This window comes from Mastigoproctus giganteus, chromosome 13, assembly GCF_048544385.1.
Source record: "Mastigoproctus giganteus isolate SK-2022 chromosome 13, ASM4854438v1, whole genome shotgun sequence".
In the NCBI taxonomy this organism is placed as follows: Eukaryota; Metazoa; Arthropoda; class Arachnida; order Uropygi; family Thelyphonidae; genus Mastigoproctus; species Mastigoproctus giganteus.
In genome coordinates this window covers 73,332,762-73,347,802 of record NC_143587.1, presented here as the reverse complement: position 1 = coordinate 73,347,802, position 15,041 = coordinate 73,332,762, and the positions used below count along the sequence as shown (strand labels likewise).

Below are 15,041 nucleotides of genomic sequence, written 5' to 3'. Positions count from 1 at the left end.
TTTAATTCCCAGTTGGAATTATGTATACTTTTGGTATTTCCATTCCTAAAAATGTCATGTGTTAATGTACAAACAGAATATTTATTCAGTTTATTAGCAACCTATATTGGGTCATTAAGAATTTTGCCATTTGTATAATCACCAACTCTTCAGACTTAGTCTGAGTTTTCCAGTAATCAGATGAATCCTCTGAATTTCTGAAAAGCCTTCTTCCTAATTTTAGTCAAGTCTGTTATTTTTCAAGTTGAGGTTCAACACTGATAAATATATGTTGATGATGGTTTTAGGTAGTCTGGGGCCCTGGTACACATATTTTTAGAAGCTCTAAAAATAAGATTACAGGAGCTTTGGGTCAACAATACAGTAGAATTTCAATTATCCGCCAGGGTATGGGACAGAGACCATGACAGATAATCGAATAGACAGATAATAGAATATGTACATTAAAACCATTATACATACAATAGACCGGTTCATCTAACTTGTTTATTTTATTATATAACCTAATGAAATTTAATTAAACTTTTAATTATTTATTTTTCACTAGGTAATCAAAAAATCATAGTACAAATATATACATACATACCTATTTTTAATATTTTGACTTACATTGGTGTAGTAACGTCATAAAAAATTTACAAGAAAACAAAATTACATAATTATATTTCTTTTCTAAAAAGGTCGGTCAATTTCTTTTGTTTCATTATCCCTCCAGCCTTTTGGGAGGCAATTTTAAGAATTTTACTCAAAAGTAACACTCCTGTAGCATCTGCTTCTTGTACCTAAAAGTACTCAATACACTTTGACAACGTAGTTTCAGCTTCACAGTGGCCAATTATGTTTGTTGTTCCATCAGCAGCAGCTTTTTTTTCTTCTTTAATTTCAGAATCATCCGAAATTATCACTCTTTGCCCAATTTCATCGTTGTCTAAAATTTCGCATCAGACTTCCATTTTGCACATATCCAGCCAATCATTTACTTCCTCCATCAAAATATTTTTAAAACCAGACACATTCCAACATAAATGCAAAATTTCAATTTCTTTTGGAATGGTTTCTGTATTAGTTGAATATATTTCTGGCCACAACTTATTCCAGCTTCTTTGTATTGTTTGAACTGGAACATCATTCCAGGCATCAGCAACATTGAAAATTTGAGTCTTTTATAATGTAGCTTTTCCAAAATTCTATCTAATCTAATTTATTTTCTGCCGAAACAAGTTTTTGAATGAATGCAGGAACTCCCCGACTTACGGAAATTCAACTTTACTTAAGTTTTTGCCAGCTGGTGCAAATTTAAATCATGGAAACGTATTTTGCATCCCATAGGAATAAAAATGGAGGTATCATGAAAATATCGTAATGTGAACTCAATAATTTGAGGGTTTTTCTTTTTTTTTTTTTTTTGTAATTCGTTCTAAGTCCTTGGAAGTTGAAAATTTTGGTATATTACTAAGCTATTTATCTCTCTGAAAGGTCTTATTTATAATGTATATTGCAATACACTTTCATATTGTTATCATATATTCCCGTTATAAGAATTAATTTTGAAAACGCATTTGTGATATTTTTCTAAAGCACGTTTCTTAAAGTAATGACCAAAAAACAATTTACACTTTCCCATTTATTGGGCTTTTCTGTTAGTGCATCTAATTATAAACAAGTAGTAAACTCGATCTTACTGCATTTGCGATAATACCAATAACTGCAATTTTTTGGGTTTGTAAGCTGTTATGGTGAAATGTGTTCCCCTTCACAGAAATCTTCAATCATATAAAAAACAAATTTTCGGAAACTTCTCTTCATTCCTATTTAAGTATTACAATGATGAAGGGAAAGCGACCAACGAAAAGTGCAATTGGTGGTAGTGCCAGGAAACAAAACAAAATTGATTTAGAAATAAAGATGAAAATTATTAAGAAGTACGAAGCAGGACAAAGTTTGTCATCTATTGCAAGTGAATTAGGTCTTGCTGCTTCAACAGTGAATACTATTTTAAGGGACAGTACGCATATAAAAGAACACGTCAAAGGATCAACGCACTTAAGATCAACAGTGATCACAAAACAGTGTTCAGGTGCTATATCAAAGATGGAACAGCTGTTAATAATATGGATAGAAAATCAGATTCAGAAGTGAGTGCCCCTGAGTCTAATGACCAGTCTTCATTACCAAGCAAAAGCAAGAAGTATTTATGAAGATATTAAGGGTAAGTACGGTGAGCCCCAGGGGCTCACATCTGGTGAGTATGAGCTTGGCACACCCAGGGTCCTGAGCTGGATATAACCATTCTTCTCTTCTTGGTGATTCCCCCTCTCTCTCTCTCTCTCTCTCTCTCTCTCTCTCTCTCTCTCTCTCTCTCTCTCTCTCTCTCTCTCTCTCTCTCTGGGTAACTTGGAAATTTTTTTTTTTTTTTAGCTGGTGCAGCATAAGCCTCAGGCTTCCTTGCACTATGTGGCTAGTAGTAGTAGTAATAATAATAATCCCAACCCAAGTTCGATGATGGCATGATATTTTGCCATCATCGCTTTTTAAAGCACATGTGTATGGGATGAGTAGTCACATTGTCCAGCAGTAGCATTGCATAAGTGGTAAACCTTTTGATGCCAAATATGATCTTACACATGGTACAATTATTTTATGAAACCAATCATGAAATATATCTTGGCTGATCCACGAGTTGTTTTGTGAGAAATATTTAATTGCAAAGCACTTAAATTAACATTTTAAATGATCTAGGCTTTTTTTGGTTTTTCTATAACAACCAAAGGCAATTTATAACTATTGATGGCATTAGCACACACCATTATAGTGATGTGATCTTTTTGCATCTTAAATCCCGGTGTCATGTGTTCAGTCATCAAGGCCAGTGTCTTTTGAGGTAGTGCCTTCCAATTAAGGGCAGTCTCATCGCAGTTGTATATTTGGTCTTTAACCAAACTTGGACTAGCTATTTCCTTCTGTAGTTTTTCATGATAAACAAAAATTGCTGCATTATCTGCACTTAACTTCTCACCCTGGATTGACAACTGTCGAATACCATGGTGAAATTTAAATTTGTCCAACCATCCGATGAATGGTTGGACAAATTGCCTTGAATGAAGGATCACCGCCTAGTTTTTTATTGATTTCAATGGCTTTTTTGATTATAATAGGTCCCAACAATGGAATTCCTTGGCTACGTTTTTGAACAAACCATTGAAACATTGCAGTATCCAATTGTTCATTTTTAGCAAGCTTCATTGTTTTACGACTTTTAACATTACCATCAGTGGTTTCCGTTTTTGGCACGTGATTTTAAATTTTGTCTGCATCACACACTATATCATTTACTGTTGTTCTTCCTGTTCCATAAACCAATGCTATACTTGTAGCACTTTCACCATTTCTTAGACAGTTGATTATTTCAATTTATTTTTTGTGATAATCCCAACACTACTCGCTTATGTTTTTCTGTCATTTCAATGGATTTACTAAATAGAAATTATTAAAATATTAAACAAGAGGTTAAAGTACAACCATATACTGTGAGTTGTAAACAAAGACTGAGTTACATATGATGCCAACATCATAATGCATTATGGCATAGTGGGGTTAAGTGACAGTTAACAGAGACTGACAGTAAATAGGGTGAGGACAATCGAAGTTCTACTGTAATTGGACTGTTCCAGGATCTACTGCAACCTTGGTGTTCTTGAGCAACTGTAAGCTACTGCACCTCAGTAAATCTGTACTTCATAACATATCATTTGGGTGGTTAAAAACTGAAAATATTTGGGAATGAAAAAAAAGCCTGGGGAGGAGTAACTGTACAGTTTGACCTAAAGCTCTCTAAACAGTGTACACAGGCTGCCAAAACAGCTCGTGGGGTTCTATCAGTGATATACAGAATTTCTGCCAGCAAGGACAAAGCAGTGATTATCCCATTCTATATAATGATAAAAATTAGGCTGCACCTTGAAGATGGCATACAGGTTTGGAAGCCTTATTTTAGGAAGGATGTAAATCTGTTGGAAGGAATGGAATGGAATGAAAACAACAAGACCAGCCATAGGCAGAAATGGGAACTTTTAGAAAAGGAAGAAGAGTTCCTTAAATACTGTGGTGTTAAATACTGTTGGCATCTACAAGGAGACCCAATTTAAGTGTTTCAGGCAATAAATGGGTTGATTAACTGGATGCTGATCGCATCCTTACTCTTGTATAAGGATGCCGTTAGCAGAGAAAATTTATATTGGAAAAGGATGGTTGCAGGACAGATGTGCAGAAATTTACCTTCAAACAAGATGATTAACTGACTGTTAGAAGGGCTACTGGACAAATGAAGTTGATTTTTTTTTTTTTTTTTTTTTATATATAATGGCTGATGCTATCAACCATTATATAAAAATTATATATCAGCCATTACATATCAGCTTCCTTCCTTGCATCACTTGAGCATACTAAACTCAACTATTAACACAGCAATATTTTACTAAAAAAGTAAATTATTTTTCTTCACTTTTTTGTATTTTTATTTTCCACATTTAGAGTTTGTCTGCAAATAATTTCAGAATTCATCTTGAAATATGTATAATGAAAACTGAGGAAAATAAACTAAAAACAACAATCATCAATAACAAATACATTCTAATTTCAGCAAACTATAATTTTTAAAGAATACAAAACTTTTCTCCAAGTATATGCAGAAAATAAAGACCCAACAAAACAGGTCATACTGCTTACTTGTGTTCAACAACTGGTGTTTCAGTAACTTTAAGGCTAGTTCTTCCATCTTCAAGGCTCTATAGTAGAACAAACAAAAAAAAAAAAGGCTGTCACCACTTCTGTAAAAAAACTATAATACAACCAAATCCTGGGCATTCATTTTCAGTTTTTAAAATGTTGTCTATCCATATATATACAGAGAGAGTACATAAAAAAAAGGTTTTATAATTTCTACATCAAATAACACACGCAAGACATAACACTAAATTAAAGCAGATACTTCTAAATAAATGGTTATATTTTAGAGAATTTACTCTTAATTACTGGAAAAAAAAAAAAAAAAAAAACATTCTTAAAGAGTAATCATATGATATGTGACACTATTACAAATCTCACAAAAAATAACTTTCAAACCTGAAGCACTTCTTAAAAAAAAAATAAACCATTTAATAACCAAAGATCAAAGTTAGGGTAGTTAGCATGATCTCGGTGAGCTCCCAGTTGATGAAAACTTTTGATCCCATACACAAAAAATATTTGATACCAGATATTTAGTTCACAAACTCATATCATGATCTTACAAACTTTTTTGTGACTTCAAAAAAAAGTATCACCTTTTGAAAGTAAAATGGGTAAGAATGAAATATTTTCAGCTTTTATGTTTTAATTAACACATACTGTAATTTTTTTAATAACATATACTGTATTTCCACTTACAGTCTGCCAAACACCATGTACTTTTTCTGACAGAATCTCAGTTATCGGTTGATTCAACCACTGCTCATCTCAGCTGCCCAAAGACGAAATGTAGACAATATAGTTTGGAATATCTGAAGTATGGATTCATACCAGCACCAATAAATCAACAGCTGTCAACATGCTTAATATGTGAAAATGTCTTTTCTAATGAGGCAATGAAGCCTTCCACACTGGATGAACTTTTGAAGAAAAAACATCCTGACAAGGCAGACAATTGCTTAACTTTTTTTCAATCACTTTTGTGACAAATTGCAAACGTGGTCACTGTCAAGCATGTTTTGCAATATTTCACAACAAAACACTAATGGTTTGGTGCATCATACAACATTTCCTTGTTGATTGCTAAGTCCAAAAAAGCCACATATAACTGTGAACAACCCATGGCAGCAGTTAGTGAAGTTCTGTGTATAATTTTTTCGCATAAATCACCACAATCTAATTCCTCTCAGCAACAATTCAGTGCAAAGAAGAATAGATGAAATGGCTGAAAAAGATACATTTCGCAACATACTAAGGTGAAAATAATTTGCATTATGGCTAAATGAACCAACTTTGCTAGGCAATGACACTGATTCTCACTTATGCATGCTATATAAAAGATGAAAGTTTGACTCAAAAGTTAAATGCAAGACAACTAAAAACAGATACTAAAGGAAAACCGATATTTCATGTTGTTGAGCAGTTCATCAAAAACAAGGACATTCTTATTAGCATACTTGCTTGTGCAAGTGATGGAGCACCATCAATGACTTGTAGCTACCAGATGTGTGTTTCTTACTTAAAAAGTTGTGACAAATGTCTTTACTATTCACTGTGTCATACATCGCCAACACCTGCTTGCTAAAAACCTTAGTAATCACGTCCACAATTAATTATACAGTGTCATTACTGCAGTGAATAAAATTAAACCCTGTGCTTTAAATCATTGATTATTCTGGAAGCTCTGTTTTCAGAATGATGACAATTCTGAACATTGGTTGCTTCTTACTGAAGTTCATTGGCTATCAAAAGGCAACTGTGTGAGATGCTTTTATGACCTTTTGAAACTATTGTAGAGTTTTCTGAACACAAATGTATTAGCATTAGCAAAGGCACATGATGCAAGAAAGCAAGCTTATGTAGCATCAACTAAAAAAAAAAAAAAAAAAACACAAATCCTTCTCATTTCACCCATCTACTCGCTTAAAATGTTTGTCTAGTTCTGCCTTGAATCTATTTAAGCTATCAACTTCTACAACGACAGATGGAAGTTTGTTCCAGCAATCAACCAACCGCTAGCTAAAGGCAAACTTCCGCACATCTATCCTACAACTGACTTTCCTCGATTTGAATTTATGCCTTCTCAGGCGATTATTCTGAGCAAGAGGAAGAATCCCATCAGCACTGAGCTGGCCCAAACCATTCAAGGCTTTATACACCTCAATCAGATCACCTCATTGCTGTGCTCAGTGATGAATTCAAAGAAATCAGGCATGACTGCTTATTTATCCGAACTATCTGCAAAGTTCAATGAAATGAATTTGCAGTTGCAAGGAAATTAGGTCAATCTTATTAAGACCAAACTCTATTTAAGTGCAATACAGGCCATCGTGAGCTATAACAATTTCCGAGACTTTCTGAGGCAGAGAGAAAGGTGGAATGCAAGGTGATGATCTGCAAGTTATTTGTGACCATTTGGATATGCTGCTGCATAAAGATGTCTAAGTGAAATGAAGCCATTTTTTGATGGAAATTCCAAATTCGGTGATAAATCCATTTTCAGATTTTTTTTTTTTTTTTTTTTTATGTAAACCCCAAACACGAGGTGTTAGAACCTATAGTACTTAGTACCATGCTTGGGTTGGAGGTTGAGAAGACGAAAGAAGATTTGTTGACATTGGACTTGAACTTCTGTAATTTTCAGGAAATATGTATGAAGGAAGGTTGTTCCAGAAAACAGCAGTTGAATGAATAAACGAGGAAGATGAAAAGCTGGTTCTGAGTTTGAAGTTGGACGGTAAATGGATGTTGACTGGTGGCAGCATGGGTTCGGACTGTTTTGAAAGGGAGAGCGGGAATTATAGAAGCCAACTTGATAATATAGTGGATTATCAAGTCTCTCCAAATATAGTGGAGAGACTCTGTTAGAGATGAGTCATTAATTAACCTAACTGCCCACTTCTGAATGGAACCAAGAAGCCTGAGAGAGGTTTTGGGAGCACCACCCCCAGATGTGGGAACAATATTCCATGGCAGGGCGGATTTGCGATTTATACAGAGTGAGCAGCTGTTTGGAAGAAAAGTGAGTGAGCAGCTGTTTGGAAGAAAAGTAACACCAAGAGCGAAAGAGAAAACCAAGTTTTTTAGATGCAGAAGAAGCAATATTTGTAATGTGCTTGTGCCAAGAGAGATTAGAAGTCAGGGTAATCCCCAAAAGATATATAATTTTGCCTAGAAATCGGAGTGTCACTAAAGATAAGCATAGGAGCAGAAGAATCCTTTTTGCTGGATATAAGACAAGACTGAGTTTTATAAGGGTTGAAATCAACTAAGTTATCTTGGCCCCACAGGAGAACTACCTGAAGATCAGCATTTAAGGAATTGGTAGCAGATTTTCAAGAAGTTGAAGCTGATTGAGCAGGGCAAGGTTTCTCAAAATGGAAAGTGGAATGCAATGTGCTATCATCAGCAAAACTATGGATAGGATTTCCAGTCAATGGAAGAAGGTCATTAATATACAAGAGGAAAAAAGTGGGGGAAAGAACTGAACCTTGGGGGGGACACCGGCATTAGTGGAGAAGTTAGAAGACAGACAGCCATCTAACATCACCCTCAGTGGGTGATCAGAGAGAAAAATGGATAACCAGTTACTAAAAACAGTTGGCAAACCATAAGATGGAAGCTTGTTAAGAAGACCTTTATGCCAAACAGGATCAAAAGCCTTTCAGATGTGAAGAGCAACTACTTGTGTTTCACCAAACCTTTCCACTGAATTAGTCCATAAATGGGTAACATAAGGCAGAATATCACCAGTGGATTGACACTAACAGAATCCATACTGGCAATCGTTGATCAGATGGAAGGTTTCTAGGTAGTTTAAGAGTTGGCGGTTAATTGATTTCTCCATTACTTTAGAAACAGTAGAAGTAATTGCAATGGGATGATAATTGGATGGGAGGGATTTCTCACCCTTTTAAGGAACTGGCTGGATATGTGCAAATTTCCAAGCAGAACCTTTGGAATAAGAAAGTGAAAACAGGCGGCAAAGAATAGGAGTAAGTTCAGGCGCACAGGTTTTGAGAACAAGTGGAGAAATACCATCGGGACCTGGAGCTTTCTTAGCATCAAGATTAGATAAAATACTTCTGGCACCCTTTTGACGGAAAACCACAGGACGCATTGAATGGAACGTGTTGGGAATGGTGGGAGGTGTTTTACCAAGATCATTAATACATGAGTTGTAAGAAAAATGGGATGCTAGCAAGTCAGCTTTATCCTTGGCTGAAATGACAACAGAACCATCTGGTTTGGACAGAGGTGGGAGCAGAGATGGGAAAAAGTTGCGGCCAATAGCTTTGGCAAGAGACCAGAATACTCAGCTACCATTAAGGCAGGAAGCAAGTTTTCTACTCTTAGCCTGTTCAAACTCTAGTTTGGACTGATTAATAACTGCTTTACAATTGTTGCAAGCTTTGGTGCAGGCAGAAAATGAAACTGAAGAATTAGAAACAAGCCAATTATGATATGCAACATTCTTCTCTTGAACAGCCTTAGCACATTTATTGGAAAACCAAGGTTTAGATAAAGGACAAGATTTTAAAGTGGAGTGTGGGATAAAGGATTCCATTCCTGCAAGAATAATTTCCCTGACACGATCTGAGCAAATGTTGACATCACAAGTTTTGAAACAGTAATCCGACCAAGGAAAAGAAGAAAAGAAATCTTGCAGGTCATCCCATTTTGCATTCTTGTAATGCCAAACAACACAAGGTTGGGAATAGCCATGAGATAAAGGTTCCATTGGAGAAGAGATAATCACGAAGTTCTGATCTGAAGTGCCTAAAGGACCTTTCATTTCGGACGTGTACTTAGAAGGGTTGTTTGTGAGAAAAAGATCAAGTGTATTGGCTGTATGATTAGGATTGTCCGACATTCTTGTAGGTAAATAAACAATCTATGCAAGGTCATTAGTAATTGCAAAAGCCTGAGCATCTCGACCAGCTGGGTAGGTGTGACTAGAAAACGGAAGCCAGCTGGAGTTGTGAACATTAAAATCACCAAGGAAAATTACCTCACTGTTAGGAAAGTTGGACTGGAGAAAGTCAAGTTGCAAAGAGAGGAAGTCAAAGAGCTCCAAGTGATTAGTGGAGTTGGGAGAACGGTAGAGACAACAGATGAATTTGACACAATGAGGTAGAGAGATTTTAAGCCAGATAAGATCAAAGAGAGGAGATTCCAAATTGCTAAGTCTCTGACAGGGAATATCATATGCACAAGTACCACCTTTGAGGCGAAAGGAATCATACAGCAAATAATTTGGGCATCTGAGATGAGCAGTAGTTGAATCAACCGAGAACTGAGATTCTGTCAGAAAAAGTACATGAGGTTTGGCAGATTGCAAGTGGAAATGGACATCGTTGAGACCACGTATATTTGTGAAATGAATTAGGAAGTGCTTGGGAGGTTTAGATCTTTTCGCAGATAAGCTTGCTCTATTAGTTTGACAGTTCATGGTGTATTCAATAGTAAGAAAAAGTGGTTGGGACATGCTGTATGAAGTAATGAAATTTTTGGATATGGCGTTTGTTTGTTTGGTTTTTAGGAGCATTAGCAACTAAGGCCATATTGCTCCAGGGATATGCGGTGGTCATTCCCTGACCTTTCCGCATCCTTTGTATTTGGTGCTCACGGGCTCGAACCCCGGTCTAATCAAGAAGCGTGTGCTACGCACTGCTGCTCCTGCCCACCTGGCTACAGAGGCACCGGATATGGCGTACACATGGTAAGAATATACCCAGATCCTTGACATAACGTGGCCTCGGCAATGCTCCCCGCATACACACTACTCGGACTCCCTCCAGTCACTATCTGGCAGAATAGATGTAGCAAGATTATACACTAGCTGATCCGGAAGTCTCCTAGAGAGTTACCAATAGGTTTGGTCCGGTGGACTAACTAGCGACCGGCCTGCGAACACTGTTTTAGAGCTGTACCATTTTAGACCTACACCGTTTTAGATACTGAGATAGTCAGGATAGTGGAAGAAGAGTGTGAAGAAATTAGGTGCCAACTCAGCATTCTGATGTCTATGAGAGTTTGAAGAGTAGGATAGATGCACTTGAAGGAATTAAAATAGGAGTCCATCAAGCTCTCAGCTGCCCAACTCAATGCCAGAGCTCACTTGTGTGTGCCATCAGGCAACACAGTGGCATTCTTCCTTAAAAGTTGCTGGTGAGTTGCCTGATGCACAAGAGTGAGCTCTTGTGTTGAGTTGGGCAGCTGAGAGCTTGATGGGCCCCATTTTAATCCTTCAAGGGCATCTATCTTACTCTTCAAATTCTCATATTTAGACATCAGAACACTGAGTTACTGTCAGTGACTCTACTGTCAGAGAAATAGAAATATATTGTGAAAAAAGGATATGTGGAATAGGACCAGGGTATGTCAGCCAGGTGCAAAAGTTGATAACATTGTAGAGCAGATATCTTTTAATGGCACAAAAGGCGATATTGTGTACACATTGTCAACAATGATATTTAAGAGTAGGAGAAGTGTAGAGTTAATTAACAAGTACAGGTAAATGTTGTAAAAAAGTCGTGAGTTAGGGTTAATTTGAAAGTATCTGTAATTCTGCCGAGCATGATAGAAGGGAGTATATAATGAGAGCCTTGTCAATCAATTTGCCCCAGAGAGATTGTGCAAGCTCATGGAGCAGAATTTTTTCAGCATGGTCTGTGCATGTTAACAGTAGAGCCTGCTTCTACATGGATGAGATACACTTAAATACAAAATTCGCAAGAATATTTGCTCATGCTATCGAGGCAGTATTAGTTGTGTCAGAAAACTTCTAGTTTTGGGGAATTCACAGACTAATAGATTAACAGCAGCCATGGGCAGAGGTAAAAGTGATTCTGCACTGCCTCTACTGGAATGAGCAACTTGCATGGAAAGCAAGGTGCTAGAGATTTCAAGAACTTCTGGGAGTCATCACGAAACCAGTAAATACATGAGCTGTGTGAGGGTAACTAGGAGTAAGAACAGGTGCATGTACCCCAATGCTAGGAATAAAGTAAATAAATTTGATGAATTTGAAGTGCTGGTCAAGACATCAAAGGCGGATATTGTTGGGATATCAGAAATGTGGTGTCACACAGATAAGGAATGTAGAATTGTAATTTGGGGAATTCAAAGTGTACAGAAAGGATAGACAGGATTGTAAGAGAGAAGGGGTTATGCTGTTAATTAAGAAAAAATCTAAGGCAGTGCATCCAGTTGACATGGGTGGACAGTACAATGTTGAGTCAGTTTGGTGTGACATAAGCACTGGGAAAGCAAAAATCAGGGTAAAAGTGTGTTATAGACCTAATGATTCTGATCAGTACAATGAACAACTGTACAGAGAAATAGAGTGGGCTAGTAAACAAGAATGTCTTATGAGGGATTTTAACTTCCCCCTTGTCTAGATGACCCAGCAATGCTGGGTCATCTAGACAAGACTGCAGTTATAGTTCAACCACAGCATGGTTTTGTGAAGGGGAAGTCATGTCTATCCAATTTCACTGGATATTAAGATATGGTCACAATGGAACTGGATGCAAAAAACAAAATTCTGATACTGTATACTTAGATTTCAGGAAGGCTTTTGATACTGTTACAAATAAAAGACTGCTGTACAAACTGAAACAGTATAGCATTAAGGGCAAGTTGCTGCTATGGATAAAGGGATGGTTGAGCGGGGGAAGACAGGGTGGTAATCAATGGACAATGCTCTTTGTGGACTAATGTTATTAGTGGAATCCATTTGTTTTCTATATTTATCAATGATATATACATCAGGATTAATGTCCAAGTTTGCAGATGATATGAAGGCTGGAATGGTTGTTAATGACAATACGCTGCTGCAACAGAATCTAGAAAAGTTGGGCAGATGGGTTGAGAAGTGCCAACTGTAGTTTAATGTTGACAAATGCAAAGTACTGCATATGTGTAGCAGTAACTCCAGAGTAACATACCAACAGTGCAGTACTACACTCAGAGTAGCTAAGAATAAAAAAGATCTAAGGGTAATTGTGCAGTCAGATATGAAATTTTCTGAGCAACATACCAACATCTAAGTAACATACCAACTGTGCAGTACTACACTCAGTGTAGTGGAAATGAAAAAGACCTGAGGGTAATTGTGCAGTGCAGACAGGCTGCCAGAGCAGGTCTTGTCAATGATATACAGGAATTTTGCTAGCAGGGACAAGGAGGCAATTATTCCTTTGTATAATGCAATGGTCAGGTCACACAGAGTACTGAATATAGGTCTGGGGGGCTCATTTTAGGAAGGATTTAGAGCTGCTGGAAAGAGTACAGAGAAGTGCAATGAGATTGGTGAGTGGAACAAAGGATTGCTGTTACCAAGAAAGACAGTTCTGCAAATTTCAGCATCTGGAGCCTAGGCACCTACAATTGATCTAATTAAGGTGTATAAGGTGTATACTGGTGGGATTCTTCCTCTTGCTCAGAGTAAGAACTTGAGGGGGAACAGATTCAAACTGCGGAAAGACAGTTATAGAACAGATGTGCGGAAATTTGCCTTTAGCCAGTGGGTGGTTGACTGGTTGAGCACACTTTCATCTTTTGTTGTGGAAGTTTACGCTGAAATAAATTCAAGTAAGAACTGGACAAACTTTCAGAGAAAATGGAGGGGTGAAATGGGATGTTTTTTTTTTGGGCGATGCTGTATAAGCTCACTGTCTTGCATCATATGCTTCTACTAATGCTAATATTAAATGCTTAAGAACTAATTGAGCTACAAAATGATATTGAGCTGATTCCAGATTTTATAAAATCGTACCAAGAAGAAATTTTCTGATTGCTGACCTGCACTGTGAACAGTGGGAAAGAAGTTCCTTATTGCAGTTCCAACATCATATTTGGTTGAACATGGTTTTAGTGTGGTAATCCAACTTCTCTCCAAGCAAAGAAGTCGACTCCAGATTCCTAAAAATGGTGATTTAAGGTTCCTGCTACGTGACTTTAAAACAGACATTGGGAAATTGGTATCACTTCATCAAGTCTATCCATCAGATTAAGATAAATGTGGTAAATAAAATTTTTGCTAAATGACTATCAAAGTTGGAAAAGCTGATATCATTAGATATAGTTAATCAATTTTGTTGAATTAATTAAACTAAAAAGTTTTATTTGGATTTTGAATAATTGTGCAGCTAATTGTACTGCTTTGAATTTTATTGTGTCATTATCCTCCTTAGTGGGTCGTGCAAACTGCTAGTCTGAATAATGCTAGGGAGAATTTTGCTATTAGAGACAAGGCAATTATCCCATTATATAAGGTTGGTTAGGCACATCAACATCATCTGGAAGCCTCATTTTAGGAAGGATGTGGATCTACTGGAAATGGTTCAGAGAAAGGCAAAGAGATTGGTGAAGGGAACAAAATGGTGCTCTTACAAAGAAAGGCTAAATTTCTGCAAATTTGGAGAGTATGCATCCGTGAGGTGCTCTGATTGAGGTATTTAAGGTTTTGAGTGGATTGGGCAAGCTGATGGCTTTATTCCTCTTGCTCAGACCATACACATGAGGGCAGAAATTCAAATTTAGGAAGGATGGTGATGGTTGCTGGATAGATGTGTAAGTAGTTGAGCATTACAATAAATTTCCAACTGTTGTGGAAGTGGGGAGTTGGAATAAATTCAAGGAAAAACTATTGGAAGAAATGTACTGGTGATGTGGGAATTTTTTTTTTTTTTTTTTTTTTTTGCTGATACTATATAAGTTTGCTTTCTTGCATTGCTCAGATGATAGGCAATGCAGGAAATGTGGACAATTTCGTCCAGGTGATAGCCTGGAGTACAAGATAGGCTGGAAATCCATGTGAATAAATTTAGTCCTGGAGAGAAGCAAGACTCAGGGAAAGAATTTTTCTCATATTCTATGCTTGTTAACAGAGGAAACTGTTTTTACAGGAACAAATGAATGAATAAGAGGAATGCAAGCATGTTTGCTGATGTGCTTTCAAGGCTGTGTTAGGGTCAATAAAACTGCTAATTTAGAGGGAGGGATATACACAGACAAATAGTTTAACAGTAGCCACAAGCACAGGTCAAATTGATTCCTCCCTGATTCTATGGAACATGCAGATGCCTGAAATGCAAGGCAAGGTAAGGGATTACAAATTCTACTGGGGGAAGGTACACACAGGTATATACTTGCTTGTACTGTACACTAATGCTAAGAGTATAGTAAATAAGTTTGAAGAATTTAAATTTTTAAATTGTCAATTGTAGTGAGCATTCTAGAGATACCAAAAAACAATATTTTTTGTTGTATTTGACAAATCAATTTTTGATCAGTGTCACTCAGATATA

General features: G+C 36.8%; 1 protein-coding gene across 2 annotated transcripts in view; it reads right to left on the bottom strand.

The window, feature by feature from the left end:
* The window catches only part of LOC150076165 (dolichyl-diphosphooligosaccharide--protein glycosyltransferase subunit 1), a 184,023-nt gene that overhangs the window by 151,074 nt on the left and 17,908 nt on the right, over positions 1 to 15,041 (bottom strand). The window contains exon 2 of one of the 2 annotated variants that reach the window (XM_090388201.1): positions 4,737 to 4,784. In XM_090388201.1, the coding sequence (XP_090244327.1) occupies positions 4,737 to 4,784 (48 nt within the window). Of the gene's footprint in view, positions 1 to 4,725; positions 4,785 to 15,041 lie in introns of both variants that reach the window. The other variant, XM_090388200.1, reaches the window with a different exon arrangement.